Source organism: Elephas maximus, chromosome 22, assembly GCF_024166365.1.
Source record: "Elephas maximus indicus isolate mEleMax1 chromosome 22, mEleMax1 primary haplotype, whole genome shotgun sequence".
Classification (NCBI taxonomy): domain Eukaryota; kingdom Metazoa; phylum Chordata; class Mammalia; order Proboscidea; family Elephantidae; genus Elephas; species Elephas maximus.
This window is the reverse complement of record NC_064840.1, coordinates 31,500,098-31,519,026: the sequence shown is the minus strand read 5'-3', so window position 1 is coordinate 31,519,026 and position 18,929 is coordinate 31,500,098. Positions and strand designations below refer to the sequence as shown.

The window sequence follows — 18,929 nt, the reverse complement described above, 5'->3', positions numbered from 1 at the left end:
GCTTAGGGCGCATTGAGTTTATGTTAATGGTGGTGGAATGATTTGGAAAAGGATAGAGAGGACGGTTGCACACCAAAAGGATAGTGAGAAAGGTTGACATGCACCGATGTCACTGAATTGTACATGTAGAAATTGTTGAGATGGCATATGTTTTCTTATGCATATTTTCACCACAGTAAAAAAAAAAAAAAAGGTGAAGTACTTTGAGATCTTAAGAAGGTGTCAGCTGAAGCCCCACCAAGGCAGGGACCCTATCTATATCCCTCACCACTCACCCCCAGCTGATACAGCGTCAGTCTTCAAGACGTATTTGCTGGGTGTAGAAATAAACGAATGAATGAGTATAGAGACATCCAAGTTGCTGACAATCTTCAGCCTGGCATTTTCTTTAATGAGAGGATGAATAAGAAAGCAATGTAATAGGCTTTGACAATATTGAAGTCCATGTAGATGTCATGGTAATGATTAAGGTAAGAGCTACAATTACTTAGTGCCCAAAAAAAAAATTTTTTTTTTTTCTATGGGTTAGAAACTCTCCTGCGGGGTTCACACAAGTTGACTCATTTCACAAAGGGTGTAATTATGAACTGGGTTCAATTCCTGACCAATGCACCTCATGTGTAGCCACCACCCATACCTCAGTGGAGTCTTGTGTGTGGCTCTGATGCTGAACAGGTTTCAGTTGCACTTCCAGACTAAGATGGACTAGGAAGAAAGGCCTGGTGACCTCCAAAAATTAGCCCATGAAAACCCTATGGATCACAATGGGTCTGATCTATAACTCAGCACGGGGTGGTGCAGGGCCAGGCAGCATTTCGCTCCATTGTGCATGAGTTGGGGGCTGACTCGACCGCAGCAAACAACAACAACATAAATTATGAGTGCTATATTATCTGTGAATTAAAATATTTAGATCCTTATAAGTGGGAAGTGAGGTCCCTAGGTAATGCAAACAGTTAACATGTTCAGCTGCTAACTGAAAGGTTGGCGTCTAAGCCCACCCACAGGCACCTCTCTGCTACAGAAAGAAAGGGCACAGCTAGTGGGGTGGTGATTGTGTGTATGTGTGTGTCTGCATATGTGTGTACATATAAGTGTCCCTGTATGAGTTATATGTGTCTATGTGTGTTTTGGGGGGACGGGAGGCGGGGGAACAAGTATCCTTAGATTCAGTTTCCAGGCCCCAGTGCTGTCCCCGCCCTCCTGCCTGATCTTGAATTCAGTCAAGACATACATCAGGCACCTGGAGGAATGTAACTGAAGTCCTGCACCCCTGTCCCATCACTTGCCTCACTTCAGCCACATGAACCTGTTTCCAATCCGCCCCCCCCCAAAAAAAACCCAGTTGCTGTTAAGTCGATTCTGACTCAAGGCTACCCCATGTGTGTCAGAGTAAAACTGCCCCATAGGGTTTTCAATGGCTGATTTTTCAGAAGTAGATTGCCAGGCCTTTCTTCTGAGGCACCTCTGGGTGAACTCAAACCACCAACCTTTTAGTTAGCAGCCAAGCATTTGCACTTTAAACCCACCATGCAATCTCCTTGCACATGGGCCCCTTCTTCTGCTTGGAACTAGCTCCCCACTCTCCTCCCCAGGCCGCTGTTTCTCCATCTTTCAGGGACTCCTCCTCCCAGGAGCTTCCCTTGAAGGCCTGGCTGGGTTAAGTCCCCTTCTTGATCTTATCGCCCATAACAGAGCCTGGCACCAAGTAGATGCCTGGTAAATAGTTGTTGGAGAGATGGAGGGATGGAGGGATGGATACCACTAACCATCAAATCAACTCCGACTCATGGCGACCCCATGTGTGTGTCAAAGTGGAACTGTGTTCCACAGGGTTTTCAACACCTGATTTGTTGGAAGTAGATGCTCAGGCCTTCCTTGCGAGGTGCCTCTGAGTGGACCGAAATCACCAGCCTTACAATTAGTAGGCAAGTGTGTGAACCCTGTGCACCACCCAGGGCTCCTGGATGAATGCCTGCCCTGCCAAGCACCCTCCTTTGCTTATTCCTCCCCAGGATCACGGAGATTTGTCTGCATCCGCTATGCCCCAGGGCCTGACTGACCAGGCCCATGAACCCAGTATGCCCCTGGTCCTGGCAGCTGGATGGCTGATGCATGCAAAGTGGGTATCCTCCGGTCCAGCCGCCTGACCACCCTGGCGAGGCCGAATCTGACAGCTAATGACATTATTGTGTGGAGACACAATGTTTGTGGGCATTTGCTGAGCCAGGCTTTGGTGTGGGCTTAATCCAGCATTCTCACTCTGCTTTCCGCGGCTACGCAGCAATCACCCATCTTGGCGCTGGCACTTCTGGGGAAGGTATAAAGGCCACCTCCTGCTGGCCAGGCCTCAGGAGCACTCGCGGGGGCTGGTGTCACTGGTAAGAATGCCTCTCTTGCTTGCCTTGCCTTTTTCTGTCATTCTCATCCCTGATACATCGCATAGGAGACCTGGTTTCCAATCCAGATGTTGCCACTTTCTGACAAGGTGACTTTGGGCAGAGACTTCAATGCTTTAAGCCTCAGTCTTCTTTTCTGTTAAATGGGGAGAGAGATCATAAAACCTCCCTTGTGGAGGGGATTAGAGATAAGGTAGGTGAACAGTCCAGTACAGTGCCTGGCATATAGTGGGAGTGTTCTTTATTATTATTAAACATACCATTTTTGTTGTTGTTATTTGCTGTTGAATTGACTCCGACTCATGGCCAACCCACGTACAGCAGAACGAAGCATCGCCTGGTTCTGAGCCATCTTCGCGATTATCGGTGTGCTTGAATCCATTGTTGCAGCCACTGTGTATTCTGAGTGCATTCCAATCTAGGAGGCTCATCTTCCAGCACCATATCAGACAATGTTCTGTTGTGATCCGTATGGTTTTCACTGGCTAATTTTTGGAAGTAGATCACCAGGCCTTTCTTCCTAGTCTGTCTTAATCCGGAAGCTCCGCTGAAACCTGTTCACCATGGGTGACCCTGCTGATATTTGAAATACAGGCAGCCTAGCTTCCAGCATCACAGCAGCACACTAGCCACCACAGTACGACAAACTGACAGACAGGTGGAGGAGCCAGTCCATCAGCATCCTTGTTTTACTGCAGAATCTAACTTGGAGGGTTTGCAAGTAGAAGGAATTGAGCCAGTGTAGTTCAGCGTCACATCTAGGGCGGTGCATCGGCTCTTTGCATACCAGCAAACATTACCGCCCGCTCGGTGCCCAATCTCGGCAAAGTACCACGGGAGAGGAAACTGCTGTAGTGCTGAAAGATCTCCCAGCAACAAGTGACTCAAAACACTGGTGCCTGGTAGAAATAACCCTGATAGTCTCACAATTGCTGTCATTTCCTGGGAGCCCAGCGTGTGCAGAGCTTTCTGCCAGGTGCCGGAAGTATCACGCTTTATATAACCGAATTCTCACCGCCTGCCCACAGATATTTCGGGCACTCTATTACTGTCCCCATTTTAAAGACAAGAAAGTGAGGCACAAAAAGAGGATGTGACTCACCCAGGGCCTCAGGGCTGGTAAGCCACAGTGTCAGCTCCCGAGCTGGACCGAGCGGGCTTCATCTTTAGTCTCAGGATGCCGATGGCTGCGGGGTGGGGTGGTGGAGACTCAGGTGCCTTGGCAGCCCCAGAGGGCGGGCTCGTTGCGGAGGAAGAGCAGGTTTGGCTCACAGCTGCTTAACTGAATTATGTCCTTTTGGGGATGTCCAGCCTTGGCCTCTAATGTGGAAGGAGGTTCTGGAAGCTGGATGTTGTCTCTGGAGAAGGAAGTCAGGTCGCCTGTCTTGCCCCTCGGGAAATGAGGCCTGTCCTGGCTGCCACCCCATGGAAGTGAGAAGAGCCTGACAATTTTCCAGATTTTTCTGATGTCCTTAAAAACCAAAAACCAAGCTCGTTGTCCCTGAGCTGATTTTGACTCAAGGTGGCCCCATGTGTTACTGAGTAGAATCATAGGGTTTTCTTGGCTGTAATCTTTATGGAGGCAGATCACCAGGCCTTTTTTCTGAGAAGCCACTAAGTGCAGACTGTTCGCGCCACCCAGGGACCCTGATGTTTTCACCAGCCAAGAAATTCTCTCCCCTGCTGCCTATGACAGTGCCTGAACTTCCTCCACTACGCCTTTGCTTTCTTGTAACGTAGAATTCCACAGCAGCTGCGCTCCCTGATGGGGCCCAGTAAGGCCGATGATAGAGAGGAGAATTCTGGGTACCGGGAACGGGGAGAGGAGTCTAGGGAAGAAGCTTGGGGCAGGGGTGGGCGCAGGGGGTGCAGGGGACTCTGCGAGGTCTCAAACTGGAAGCCATAAGACAGACATGGCCACGGCATGGCTTTGGTTTGCTTCACGCCATTTGCCTTCAATCAAGAAAATCCACATCAAGGCAGAAATTCTGGTATCGCTGTTCTGTGTTCTGTATGGTGTCTATTGGTTGGAGCTGGATGATGGGAACCCACTTGGGACCCTGCGTAGGCTCTGGTTTATCACCACGTCCCTGGCATAGACCTCAATTTTTTCCTCTTTTTCCTGGAGCTGACCTGGATATAAAGAAGTGAAGTTAATGGTGAATGTTCAGGCAGTTGCTTGCAGACCCCAAGGTTCTAGGACAAACTGAGACCAGGGGGAACAAGACAGGGCTTGGGGCTCAGTGGAGTGGCCTTGAGTCATCCCTCACCACCAGCAGGGTGAGAAAGCCCAGGTTCAGCGTCCACCGCTCCATGAGGGCAGGGTCTAACTGCTGGTCTCCATGCCTTCCAGGTCATTTCTGCACGGGGAAGTCCACCATGGCCTCAGACCACCAGACTCAAGTGGGCAAGCAGCAGCCCCTCAACCCCAAGGTGGGTACCTCACAGGGTGAGCCAGCAGTGAACCTCCCCCAGACTCAGTATCCTCTTCTGTAAAAAGGGCTGGTGTCTTCCCTCCCAGGGTTCCCCCTTCCCACCCCTGCCCCCTCTCTGGGCCTCAGTCTCCCCACCTCTGAAGGCCCCTCCCCTGTCATAGCTGGACCACCTAGATTCCCATCACCAGCTTCCGGCATCAGAGCCTGAAGTTTCTCTGCCTTGTCTCCTGAACCCCATTACCCATGGGGGCTCCCCAGTTGCAGTCTGAGTTGGAGCTGGTGAGTGGGGGTAGGGTGGACTATATATCCGACTCCACACCTGCAAGACTGTGAGACCTGGACCAGATCCTTGACCTTGACCTTCATGAAATGGGGAGAGTGGTGGGACTTCTGCCATAGGATGATGGTGACTTGGCAAAGAAACCGGGCTCCCCTTGACACCTGACGCATTGTGAGTGTGCACCCAACGCCAGCTCGTTGGTCTGCTTTGCTGTCTCATCCAATGTCAGGTCTCAATGGGATCTAATCTCGGTGTCAGAGGCTCATCACACCCAATCTGCCCCCAAACCGCCACCACCTACCACCCACCTGGCTGCTCTCCCGTGCCTCTCTGCCCACTTCAGGAGCCCAGGGCATGAATTCCATCCCAGAACTCTCTGTTTGTCCAGCTTGGGGCCTGCTGGCCGGGGAAGCTGAGCCGAGGTAGCCCCTCACTCTCTTCACCCTTATTCCATCCCTCATGGGGCTGACTTTCTAGAGGACAGACTATAAGCCAATAAACAAATATGTGATTTCAAGTAATGAGAACTGCTAGCAAGAAATATAAAGTAGATTTAAGGGGGTTGTAAGAGTCAGGTGGACAAGGGATGGTAGTCAGGAAGGGCCTCTCTGAGGAGGTGACATTTGAGCAGAGACCTGGGACCAGTGAGGAGACAGCTGTGTGCAAATTGGGGTGGGGGTGGGAGAGGGCACCAAGGCAGAGGGAACCGCAAGTGCAAAGGCCCTGGGGTGGGAACCAGGGGGGTGAGTGTGAGGGACAACAAGTTCAGTGTCGTGTGGCTTAGAGCCGCGCTGCCCAGCAGAAGTATAATGTGAGCCACATGTGTAAATTAAAATGTTCTAGTAACCACATTAAAAAAAAGTGAAAAGAAACAGGTGAAATCAGTTTTCATATTGTATCTCATTAAACCCAATATATGCAAAATAAGAGCATTTTAGCATACAAGCAATACAAAAATTATTAGGGAGATTTTAATTACTTTTTTCAAGCTAAACCTTAAAAATCTGATGTGTATTTTACACTTACGTTGTTGTTGTTAGGTGCCTTTGAGTCAGCTCTGACTCATAGCAACCTTATGTATAACAGAACGAAACATTGCCAGCTTCTGTGCCATCCTCACAATCATTGCTATGTTTGAGCCCATTGTTGCAGCCACTGTGTCAGTCCATCTTGTTGAGGGTCTGCATCGTTTTCATACATCTTAATTGGAATCAGTTTCATACACTTAATAGCCCTATGTAGCTAAGGGCTGCCATATCAGACAATGCAAGTTTTAAGGATTAGATAACACATATTAAATTTTCCACCCCCTGTCTGTCAGTTTGTCATACTGTGGTGGCTTACACATTTCTGTGATGCTGAAAGCTATGCCACCAGTATTTCAAATACCAGCAGGGTCACCCATGGTGGACAGGTTTCGGCAGAGCTTCCAGACTAAGACTAAGAAGAAAGGCCTGGCAATCTACTTCCCAAAACTAGCCAATGAAAGCCCTATGGATCACGACAGAGTATCGTCTGACCGGGCAATGCTTCATTCTGTTCTACATAGGGTCGCCATGAGTTGGAGTTGACTCGATGGCAACTAACAGGGTATAATTTTAGCCTCTGTTATATGGATTAATAGCAACAACAGCAATAATAATACTGAGCTCCTGGGTTCTCTGAAGCCTTCTAAAATGCATGGAGAACCTGGCCTCACCATGCCTGTAAACCCTTGTCTCCATGGCCAGGATAATAATTAACTCGGCCCTCGCTTCCATATTCTTGACTCTTTGCAGTAGCCTTGCAAAATAGGTATGATACCCAATTTACAGATGAGGAGACTGGGGCTCAGAGGACTCAAGTCACTTCCTAGGGCTGCACAGCCATATGCAGCAGAGTTGGCATCAGAAACCACGGCTGTCTCCTGACCTCATTTGTGGCTGGGTCACTGACCACGAACACTGAATTGATCCCCCGGAATTTGTCTCTGCCTTTGTCTGGCTAATCCCCAGCCCCAGAGAGAGGCACATGTTTACCCAGCCCAGCACTGACCATGCGGGTTCTGCAGCTGCCCCTCCTGGGAGTCAACTCTGAGAGGCAGGTCCCTAGGAAGAGTGGCTAAAAACCTGTGCCCACTATTCTCACTGGATTAATGAAAGGTGCACCTGGCCTCTCGGTTAGCACTTGGCTGTGACCTTGGGTGGGTCTCCTCACTCTGCAGAGCTTCGGTTCCCCTGATGGGGATCCTGCCAGCCCCCTACTGTGGGCTGATGAAAAAGCCAGGTAAGGTAAGGGGAGTGAAGTCCTCTTACAAAGTATCCCAAGCGGGAGAGCATAAGGGAAACTTAGAAAGTCCTGTGGGGCTTGAAGAAAGGACATGGGTATGTGTAGTTTTATAGGTGAAATCGGGTTGAGGAGTGTATATGAAGAGCACTAGTTCAGTTTTTTGTTTTTTTTTTAGTTCAGTTCTAATACGAGCAGAAGCAGCTCATGCATTGTGGTCTAGCACCTTGCTACTCCTAATATGGCCGAGGGACCCTCTGCATCAGCATCACTTCAGAGCTGGTTAGAAATGCAGAATTTGGGGCTGCATCCCAGACCTGCTGCCTTGGAGATTGCACTTTATCAATATCCCAGGTGCTCTGTGTGCACGTTAGAGTTTTGAGAAGTTCTGCCCTAGTGGAAACAGCATCAGACAGGCCTGGGCTCTAATTTCAGCTCCACCACTTACCCACTGGCATCTGTGGCATCTCCCTTAACGAATATAATTATCCCTCCCACACCTACAGCAAATACTATGTGCTAACTATTACGCTCCCCTAAATCCTTCTAATAGCCCCACGAAGTAGGTACTGCCTTTATGTCCCATTTTACAGATGGGGAAGCTGAGACTAAAGGTAAATGGCAAAGCCAGACTGCCCAGCTTTATGTTTGGTTTGTGATTCTGAAGGGTGGAACCCTTTAGCATCCTTTGAGTTTCTCCAGCTCCACTGTCCTGCTCTCACTCCTCCTCATCATGACAGGGGTTGACGCTCTTCTCCCATTGCAGATCATCATCTTTGAGCAGGAGAACTTCCAGGGCCACTCGCATGAGCTCAGTGGGCCCTGCCCCAACCTGAAGGAGACTGGCGTGGAGAAGGCAGGCTCTGTCCTGGTGCAGTCTGGACCGTATGTACCCGAATGCTGCATCTGTGTAGGGGCTGCGGGGTTTGAGGCAACTGGGCTGTGGAGTTGGGGGTATCGGTCTTTACTGTACTCCTAGACTGCACCATCAGGGAACCAGGATTCGGAGACAGCCAGCCTATGGAGAGAGCTTGTGTTTTGGGAATCAGACTGAGCTGCGTTCAAATACTGGCTCTATTACTTCTTGGCTTCTTGTGATGTTGGGCCAGAAACTCCCCTCTCTGAGCCTCAGTTTCCTCCTGTTAGGATGATCAGCTTCTAACCAAAAGGTTGGCAGTTCGAATCCACCAGCAGCTCCTTAAAAACCCCATGGGGCTGTTCTACTTTGTCCTACAGGGTCTCTATGGGTCACAATCAACTGGACAGCACCAGGCTTGGTTTTTGGTTCAGGATGAGGATAATCCTGAGGATGAAGAGAGGAAACTCGTGGCTTTAGAGTGCAGGCTGTATATTTCTGTATTTGCTGTGGATGGTCTTTTGGGCTTCCATCTTATTTCTTGGTTGTGCTCCAGATTGTTGAAGTCAGCACAGCACAGAGTTCTGGATAATCGAGATGGTTCTACAGCTGGATCCACTGTGATGGAATTTAGATGGGGCTATGTATGCGTGGAAACCCTGGTAGCATAGTGGTTAAGTGCTACGGCTGCTAACCAAAGGGTCGGTAGTTCGAATCCGCCGGGTGCTCCTTGGAAACTCTATGGGGCAGTTCTACTCTGTCCTATAGGGTCGCTATGAGTCGGAATCAACTCGATGGCACTGGGTTTGGGTTTTTGGTATGTACGTGTAGTGGTTAAGTGCTGCAGCTGCCAACCAAAGGGCCGGCAGTTCGAATCTGCCGGGTGCTCCTTGGAAACTCTATGGGGCAGTTCTACTCTGTCCTATAGGGTGGCTATGAGTTGGAATCAACTCGATGGCAATGGGTTTGGTTTTGGTTTGGTGTGTATCCTTAAAAGAGCCCTGGTGGTGCAGTGGTTAAAGAGTTCAGCTGCCAGTTGAATGGGCACCAGCTGCTACGCGGGAGAAAGCTGTGGCAGTCTGCTTATGGAAGGATTCACAGCCTTGGGAACCCTGTGGGGCAGTTCTACTCCGTCCTATAGGGTGGCTATGAGTTGGAGTTGACTCTACGGCAACGGGTTTGGTCTTTTGTTGTTTGCTTGTTTGTTTAACGTACCCTTGTTAGGATGGGCGGGAGTAAGTCCTGGGGCTGGAGCAAGTAGCCAGGTTCTTGCTAGAGGAAGCCTGGAGTGAGTCTGACCTTCTCTCTCTCTCTCTCTCTGTCTTGATCACAGCTGGGTGGGCTATGAACAAGCCAACTGCAAGGGTGAGCAGTTTGTGTTTGAGAAGGGTGAGTACCCTCGCTGGGACTCATGGACCAGCAGCCGCAGGACAGACTCCCTCAGCTCTCTGAGACCCGTCAAAGTGGTAAGTGCCCCCGCCCTTCACCTCCCCCCCTTTCTTTACCACCTTGGCATCAGAGGCCCAGGGGCCAGGAATTGCATTGCATTGCACCCCTTCTGTTTGGCGGGGGGATTCCCTGCATAAGTCCTTTGACCTCCCTGAGCCTCAGTTTTCTCACCTGTAAAATGGGGATATTAGCACCTCCTGCCCCAGGGTTCCAATGGGCTCAGCCTGAGGGCTGCCACATTGCACAATTCTAACCAATCAGTTGCCTCTGAGTCGATTCCAACTCATGGTGACCCCACATGTGCCAGAGTAGAACTCTGCTCCATGGGATGTTCAATGACTGATTTTTTTGGAAAAGATGACTAGGTCTTTCTTCTGAGGCACTCATGGGTGGACTTGAACCTCCAACCTTTTGGTTAGCTGCTCAACTCATTAACCGGTTATACCACCCAGGGTCTCACGGCAGCTAGCAACAACAATCATAAATAGTTTTAAAAATTCTAGGTTGGGGTGGGGAAAAGTGGCTGGTGGTTAGTTCTTGTTTAAGCCAGTGTGAGCTTTAGGTGTTCCTCTGATTTTGATTCTTGCTAGTATGTGAACTCTCAGGGAGGGCAGACGGCCCAAACCATGCTCAGGTACACCCCAAACCTCCCAATCCCTGACTAGTCCTTCCCAGAGCTTGATGGAACATTGGAGAACATTGGACTTAGCATCCCACAAACCTGGATACATATCTTAGCCCTGCTACTGCCAACTGTATAACCTTGGACTAGTCATTTTATGTCTCTGAGCCTCAGGTTTCTCATCTGTTAAATGGGATCAGACTTGTTTAAAGATTAAGTAAAAAAAAAAAAAAAGTTAAGAAAAATGCCTGACACACAGGAACAGGAGGAGGGAAAGAGAGATGGAGATAGAAGAAAGCCAAAATGTCTCAAGAGTCTGTTAGAGGCTGGTGTAACTGTGATCTGGTTAATTTGCACAATGAGCCTCTGTGTGTGTGTGTGTGTGTGTATGTGTGTGTGTGGGCCATGACCACCATTTATAAGAGCAGAAGTTGAGGCTGTGGGTGGAGAAATGACATTTCAGAATCAAGTGTTACCAACAGTGTAGAATCTGAGAGCATGTGTTACATGCAATGGACCAGTGGGAACTCAACCAGTGACCACTATTCAATAGCAGTTGTCATAGATACTCACATTGTGGGTGTGTCAGGTTGTAAGTGGAGTACGCAGCTCTTGGGCATGAGGATGAGGTGGGAAAGTCCACCCTGGGCCCCTCACTCACCCTCAGCCTCCCCTCCCCATCAACAGGACAGCCAAGAGCACAAGATCATCCTCTATGAGAACCCCAACTTCACAGGGAAGAAGATGGAGGTCATTGATGATGATGTGCCCAGCTTCCATGCCCATGGCTACCAGGAGAAGGTGTCGTCTGTGCGGGTGCAGAGTGGCACGTGAGTGCAACCCCAGCCCTGGCTCCTGCCCGGGCACACAGGCTCTGTGGTCCTAAGTCCTGCTCTGCCCTGAACTCACTGGTGATCTCTCACATGTCAGTGCACTCTCCGAAGCCCAGTCTTCCCGTCGGAAAGTGGGTTTGGACATCATCAGCCCATAGGTGGCTTTCAGCTCCAGCAATTATGGCCAGAGCTGCCTTTTGAGCAATACCCTGCCATTGGAGTAGAGAAACCAGGGCCTTAACCTCAGCCCCACAGAGCAGGACTGTCAGTGTTGGACGGGGGCAGGTTGAGGCAGAGGTGAGGCCAGGGGAAAGGTGGGAATGAGTCAAATGGTCTTAACAAAGCTGTGAGAGGCAGAAGTCCTGCCCATGCTGGCCTTGGACTCCATGAGATCCTGAGTTTGGAAACAGGAGGTATCATTTTCCAACAAATTAAATGTCTTTGGCACACAATCCTTGGCCATCAGCACTGGGGATTCCTCATTGTAAAAAATCTGGATTCCACGAGGGTCCACGGATGTGCTTGGGCTGTGGTGGGCTGGAGCTGGCTTGCAAGAGATGACTGTTACATTTTCAGAATTTTTATGATCTGGCTGCCCGATCATTACTATCTTGAACTCAGCCATTGTGGGAGAACTTACACTGCAGAAATTGGCAAGTACTACAAATCAGGGCTTTTTTCCCCCCACAGCGAGCCAGTTCATTCACACACACTAACTTCTTGGGGTCTGGCAAGCTCCTAAAATAGTGTGCAAAGCCCTGTGTTAATTTTCCCATTCATGCATTCATTCACCAGGTCCTGCCATATGCCAGGCACAGTGTTAGATGCTTAACATGCAGGGGTAGACGGAAAAGACCTGGCTTCTGCCTTTGTGGAGCTTACAGTCCACCTTCTAGGGGTGACTGTTAGTCATTTAAAAATCTACACAAGTCTAAGCTACTTCCCTAAGGAAGGGACTCTTGAGCTGAGCTATCAAAGAAGAATAGAAATTTCATGGGAGAAGGCAGGAAGGAAGGGCGTCCCAAGCAGAGGGAATAGCATGTGCAAAGGCCCTGTGGCAGGAGGAGCCAGGTGAGTTTGAAAGACTCTATGAAGGCCAGTGTGGCTGAAGCACAGAGCTGTAGAGGGCACAAGACTGAGAGGTAGAGCTGGAGGGGTCCCCAGGGGCTGGCCAGGCAGGCCCTTGTAGGCCAGGGCTCTGTGGCATTTTCTGGGGAGAAGGCCTATAGCTTTCATTAGCTGCACAAAGGAGTTAAGGATCCTCTAAATGGTGCAGGCCTCAAACAGTGCAGGAATTAAAGAAGGCTCCTGGAACATTCTCCACTCTTCTAGCCATGCAGATGGGCTTGGGGTTGGGGTGGGTGTAGACAGAGATGGGTAACAGGCCTGCCTTCTTCTAAGCTTCAGATCACCCCTTGCTCTGATCCTAGTATCAGGCCTTCAGTGAAAAGCTGCCTTAGGAGGCAGTGAGTTCCCCATCAAGAAAAGGGAAAAAGCAGTAGGATGGTTATTATTTAAAAAACAGAAAATAGCAAGTGTTGACAAGGATGTAGAAAAGTTGGAATGCTTGTACATTGCTGGTAGGAATGTAAAATGGTGCAGCCACTGGGGAAAACAGTTTGGCGGTTCCTAAAAACATTAAACATAGACATACCATATGATCCGGCAATTCCACTCCTAGTTATGTACCCCAAAGAACTGAAAGCAGGGGTCCAGATACTTGCACACCAACGTTCATCACAGTGCTATTTACAACAGCCAAAAGATGGAAACAACCGTGTCTGTCAACAGATGAATGGATAACTAAAATATGGTATAGCCATATAATGGAGAATTATTTAGCTATAAAGAGAAAAGTTCTGATAAATGTAATGACACGGACGAACCTTGAAAATGTTATGCTGAGTGAAATAAGCCAGACACAAAAGGATAAATATTATATGATCCCGCTTACGAGAAGTATCTAGAATAAGTAAATCCATCAAGATGAAAGATCAGTAGTTACCAGAGAATGGTGAAAGGGGGGGAGGAGGAATAGGGAATTAAACAAACAAACAAAAAAAGAATAAATTTAAAAATTCATTCTCTTGAAAAAAAATTAGCTTTAAGAAGTAGTGAGCTCCCCATTGAAAGAAGGATCCTAGAGGAATGTGGCGGGGGGGGTCTCGCTTAATCCTGAGGAGGTGTGACAGGATTGGGGGGCTCCACCTTTCCTGATGGCTTCAGCATGCTCCTCCCATCTCAGTCTCCATCTGCCCCTCCTTCTGTCTATCTCACCATGCGCCCTCTCCCCACCTCTGGCCCTGCAGGTGGGTTGGTTATCAGTACCCTGGCTACCGCGGGCTGCAGTACCTGCTGGAGAAGGGAGACTACAAGGACAGCGCTGACTTCGGGGCCCCCCACCCCCAGGTGCAGTCTGTGCGCCGCATCCGTGACATGCAATGGCACCAGCGAGGCGCCTTCCACCCTTCCAACTAGTGCCCCCCAGGGGCCGGGTCTGCTGCCCAGGATTCTTCCCCAGACCCCGCAGCATATGAATAAAGTGTGACTTGCAACTTGCCTGCTACAGTGTCTTTTATCCCCCGTGAGAGGTGGAGCGGGGTGTGTGTGTGGGCATGCTCACATGTACATGACTGAGAGAGAGCGAGAAATAGAGGACCAACCAGAAAGTGTCTGGGCTCTGGAGGACAACAGGGCCCCCACTGAACCTTCTAACTCTGCAGCTTTTTCATTTTGGCCACACTGTTCAACCTGTCTGGGTCTTTATTTCCTTGCCTGGCTTACAACTCCTCTGCCCCGTGGATGGAAATATTCGCTGACCTCCTGAGTGACTATTATATGGCAGCTGAACATAGTCTCTCTTTCTCAGGGCTGGTTGTTAGTTGCCATTGAGTCAATTCTGACTTACCGTGACCCCATGTGTGCACAACAGAACTGTGCTCCATAGGGTCTTCAAGGCTGTGACCTTTTGGAAGTAGATTGCCAGGCCTATCTGGGTGGGTTCAAACCACCAACCTTTTGGTTAGTAGTCCAGCACTTAACTGTTTGAACTACCCAGGGAATCCTATAGATGCCCTAAACAAACTCATTGTCACTGAGTTGATTCTGACTCATAGTGACCCTATAGGGCAGAGTAGAACTGCCCCATATGGTTTCCAAGCTTGTAATCTTTACAGAAGCTGACCACCACACCTTTTTCCCACAGAGCAGCTGGTGGGTTTGAACCGCTGACCTTTCAGTTAGCAGCCAAGCGCTTAAGCCATTGCACCACCAGGGCTCCTGATAGGTGCCCTAGCCCTTAAAAATATATCCACTACCTGCCATTTCTGCATTATTGCATCCTCACCCTGAGCCTGGGAGTTTTTCATCTGCCAAAGGAGCCAATAGCCCTGAACCCCTCACCCCACCCCCAGGCAGAGAGCGTAATTATACACTTGTGTGTTTGTGTGTTCATTGGCTCTTTCATCCATTATTTAGTTGACTTGGTCATGTACCACAGCCACTGGGGTTTGGGTTCCGAAGTCAGACAGAGCTGGGTTCAAATGGGTTTTCTGAGGGCACTAGGCAAATCTTATTTCTCAGAGCCTCAGTGTTTTTACTGGGAAAAATCATCACGTCTACCTTGTAGGGCTGAGGTGAGAAAGGAGAGAGCCCAAGGTTTTCTCTTTCTCTCCTCATTCTGTCTTTTTATATGTACTGTGAATGTCTAATCCCAGGGTGCAGCTTCTTTTCACTTTGTATTGGATATCTTTTGATGTAGTGGTTTTAAATTTTAATGTCGTCAAGCATCAGTCTTTTCCCTAAAGCACCTTCTATGCTTTTTTTTCTTTAAGAAGTCCTGTCTGATCCCAGGTCACAAATGCATTCTCCAATTTTTTTTTTTTCCCCCTGAAAAATGTTAAAGTTTTCCTCTTCCCATTTAAGTTCTTAATCTTTCTGGAGCTGATTTTTGGGTATGGTATGCAGTACGGATTTAATTTCTTTCTTTCTAATTTCGTATTTTTTCTCTTTGGACAACTGTTGTCCTGGAATGATTTATTGAGTAGTTCATTTTGTCATCACTGTGGTGCAGTGTCGCCTCTCACATATTAGATTTCCATATATGTGTGGACTCTATTTATGAGCTTCTGTCTGTTCCTTTAGTCTATGAATTTGTACCTGGCTACTGACAAAAAGGTTGGCGGTTTGAACCCAACCAGCAGCACCACAGAAGAAAGGACTGGAGATCTGCTTCCATAAAGATTACAGTCAAGAAAACCTACGGGGCTCAGTTCTACTCTGTAACACATGGAGTTAACATGAATCAGAATTGACTCGATGGCAGCAAGCTTGGTTCTTGACTTTTAGTCTATGAGTGTAACCTTCTTCCGTTACCACAACTATTAATGTTTTGTAATAAGTCTTCAAGGCCTCTAAATCATTATTCTTTTTTTAGGAACATTTTAGCTATTCCTACGTCTTTACACTTCCATATAAAATCACTCCCCTCAAATTCAGAAAGATAGAAAACCCGTCGAATGAGCTGATATAGGTAAAGTGGTTACCATGAAAGTGGGAGCTTAGGTGCCCAACAAACATTACTACCTTTCGTTTGTTGGTTCTTTCTTCAGCCAACACTTATTGAAAAAAAAATTGAGTGCCTATTAAATCAGTCTTAGAAGAAACACAACCAGGATGCTCCTTAGAAGTGAGGATAGTAAGACTTTGGCTCGCTTATTTTGGACACATCATCAAGAAAGGCCAATCACTAGAAAAGGACATCCTGTTTGGTAAAGTAGAGGGTCAGCGAAAAGGAGAGAAACCCTCAATGAAATGGATTGACACAAGAGCTGCTGCAAGGGACTCAAACATACTAACAATCATGAAGACGGCACAGGACCAGGCGACATTTCACTCTGTTACACGTAAGATTGCCATGAGTCAGAGCCAACTTGACGACGATGAATAAGAATTATATTCCTGCAACTGGGTGGAGTAGGGGATACAAGGTAAGTACAATAGATAGAGTCCCTGCCCCAGGACGCTCCCACTCAGGGGAGATTGTCGTAGCTTCGGAGCCCTGGTGGTGGTAGGAGAAGCCGGGGATACCCAAAGAAAGCAAGAGTTGCTGGGTAGTCAGTGTAAGCTTCTCAGGTAGGATGTTGAAGGGGGACTATTGCAATTGGCCAGATGAATCTCGGGGAGAACAACAATGTTGGCGAAGGAAGCAGCATGTGCAAAGTTGAGGAAGAAACTTGGTTATGTTCCAGTGTTTCAGGTACAGCGGGTATGTTAGGGCACAAACGCTTCAGAGAGTTGGCGAAGAGCAAGGTTCTGAGATATTGGAGAAGGATTATGATGATGATGATGATGATGGCGGCGGCGGCGGCGGTGGTGGTGGTGTGTGTGTGTGGTGTTTGATACCATGAGGGGCTGAAGTTATCTATTGTCACATAACAACCTATCTCAAACTAGTAGCATAATTGCAACCATCTCTTATTTTGTTCACAAATCTATAATTTAGGCAGGATTCAGTGGAGACAGCTCATCTTGCTCCAAATAGCGCCATCTGGGCTGGCTTGAGCGTTGGGGGTGAGTCACCTGCCAGGGTGTTGATGTTAACTGGTGACTGGGACCTTCAGCCACCAGGTGGCAGCAAAGCACCGTCCTCACGGCTCCCAGCCAGCCTGTCAGCGTTGCTCTGGAGTCGAGCCTTCCAGGTGATCCCGTAAAGGCTGAAGAAGGGAACCTGGGACAAACTTTGAGGCTGCCCTCAAGCTCCTCCCAGTACAAAGCTGAAATCCAGAGGCTTCTGGCCTGTGGGAATGATGGCAGGTGAGTGGCTTCCTTCTTCCTCCTGGGAGAATTTGAGCCTCCATTCAAGAGGCCTCAGTACCAGTAAACCCTCCAGGTATTTCTTGTTGCCCTAGGGCAGGAAGTGGTTAGAAAAGTGTGGTCCCAGACCAGCAGCAGCACCTGAGAGCTTGTTACAAATGCAAATTCCCTGCTCCACCCCTTAAACCAGTTGCCTTCAAATCAATTCAGACTCTTTGCAGCCCCAAGTGTGCAGAGTAGTGTAGAGTTTTCAAGGCTGTGGCCTTTCAGAAGCAGATCGCCAGGACTTTCTTCCTAGACACCTCTGGATGGGCTCAAACCTCCAACCCTTCTGTTACCAGTGAAGTGCCCTTAGCTGTTGGTACCACCCAGAGAGTCGCTCTCACCTGAGACCTCCTGAATCAAAATCTCTCAGGGTGAGCCCAGGAAACAGTTTCAAAAAGCCCTCCAGGGGATCTGATGCTAACTCAAGTTTGAGAACCACTGCTGGAGGGTTTTGTATCTCTTTACATTGGTTTCCTTTCTGCACCTTTCCTCCTTTAAAATGAACAGATGATGTCCATTCGTAGAAAACAGTTTATGATTTATTATTGCATGAAGTTATTATGCTTTTTCCACTAAAAAAGGCAAAACCAAGTGGGTTGTGTATAAATCTCCCCTGTCTGCATTATCCTGGAGCGAGGAAAGAACAACCAGGTGGCCCACGCTCCCATTTTCCGAGGCAGCAGCTTCTGTTCAAGAGTTGGGGGGAAGGGAACAAATATTGGTCAAATCATACTTTTCTTCCAGGTGCTGAGCCCCCACCCCAAAAAAGAAAAAAACCCTTGCTGTTGAGTCGATTCCAACTTATAGTGACCCTATAAGACAGAGCAGAACTGCCCCATAGGGTTTCCAAGGACCGCCTGGTGGGTTCAAACTGCCAACCTTTTGGTTAGCAGCTCTAGCTCTATAACCACTACGCCAGCAGGTTCTGAGCAGGCACTTTATATTTGACCTTATTGTCCCTGACTTGGTCCCACCCCAAGATTGTTACATACCTTCGTCATAGCCTTACCAGTTGTTGATTTGACTCTGACTTATGGTGACTCCGTGTGTGTCCGAGTAGGACAGTGCTCCATAGGGTTTTCAATGGCTGGTTTTTTGAAAGTAGATCGCCAGGTCTTTCTTCCAAGGCACCTTTGGGAGGACCCAAACCTCCAATCTTTTGGTTAGCAGCCAAGAGCTTTAACTGTTTGCACTACCTAGGCACTTTGTTAAAGGCTCGGTTGTTATTAGTTGCCATCGAGTTTATTTTGACTCATAGCAGCTCCATGTGAGAAAGTAGAACTGCCCCATAGGGTTTCCTAGGCTGTAATCTTTATGGAAGCGAATCGCCAGGTCTTTCTCCCACGGATCGCTAGGTGGGTTTGTACTGCCAACCTTTAGGTTAGCAGCTAATCCCTGAGCACTTAGCCATTGCACAATCCGGGCTTCTTTGTTAAATGATTGACTATTTGTTTAATGTTGATTTTCCCATTAGAATGAAAGCTGAGTAAAGTACTTTGTGTTCACCATTCTGTCCCTACCACCTCTTTGCACCGTGAGGGGCTCCTGGTAGGCATTCATTAAATGTTTGCTGGCTGATTTACTCACCTTCTCCTGCAACAACCATGCAGGTGAGCACTGTGATACCCATGTTATAGGTGAGTAACTGAGGCTCGTAAAAAAACCCCACTAAACTGAGGCTCATAGAGGAGGAAATGACTTGCTTAAGGCGACACTGGTAGAAAGTGGAAAAGCTGACATTCGAACCTATGGTTCTATCTGACCCACCATAACCTCAGCCTCTTTGGCTGACCTTGCACCCCCACACCCCAAAACCTCCACCAACCACACTGGGGGCCTCTTCCCTGGTAGCCTATGGTCATTGTGTGACCCTGTGCTCATTGTGGCCTCTCCCTGCTGCTGGGCTGGTGGGAGGTCAGGGGACGCCTTTT

At 48.5% G+C, this 18,929-nt stretch overlaps 1 protein-coding gene across 2 annotated transcripts; it reads left to right on the top strand.

Moving 5' to 3' along the window:
• The first annotated feature begins 3,354 nt into the window (after positions 1 to 3,354).
• On the top strand, positions 3,355 to 13,685 carry CRYBB2 (crystallin beta B2). 2 transcript variants are annotated; one of them, XM_049866240.1, is made up of 6 exons: positions 3,355 to 3,375; positions 4,753 to 4,832; positions 8,146 to 8,264; positions 9,569 to 9,701; positions 10,994 to 11,136; positions 13,449 to 13,685. In XM_049866240.1, the coding sequence occupies exons 2-6, from the start codon at positions 4,779 to 4,781 to the stop codon at positions 13,615 to 13,617; spliced, it is 618 nt and encodes a 205-aa protein (XP_049722197.1). In that variant the 5' UTR covers positions 3,355 to 3,375; positions 4,753 to 4,778; the 3' UTR covers positions 13,618 to 13,685. The 2 variants fall into 2 exon arrangements, with proteins under 2 accessions (XP_049722197.1, XP_049722195.1); XM_049866238.1 differs by lacking the exon at positions 3,355 to 3,375 and adding an exon at positions 3,429 to 3,518.
• Positions 13,686 to 18,929: the final 5,244 nt, after the last annotated feature.

Bases quoted from the DNA above. Each gene is read 5' to 3' on its own strand.
- CRYBB2 (XM_049866240.1), top strand. From the start codon at position 4,779: ATGGCCTCAGACCACCAGACTCAAGTGGGCAAGCAGCAGCCCCTCAAC. The intron at 4,833-8,145 runs GTGGGTACCTCA...CTCCCATTGCAG, and splicing joins AGCAGCCCCTCAACCCCAAG to ATCATCATCTTTGAGCAGGA. The intron at 8,265-9,568 runs GTATGTACCCGA...TCTTGATCACAG, and splicing joins GTCCTGGTGCAGTCTGGACC to CTGGGTGGGCTATGAACAAG.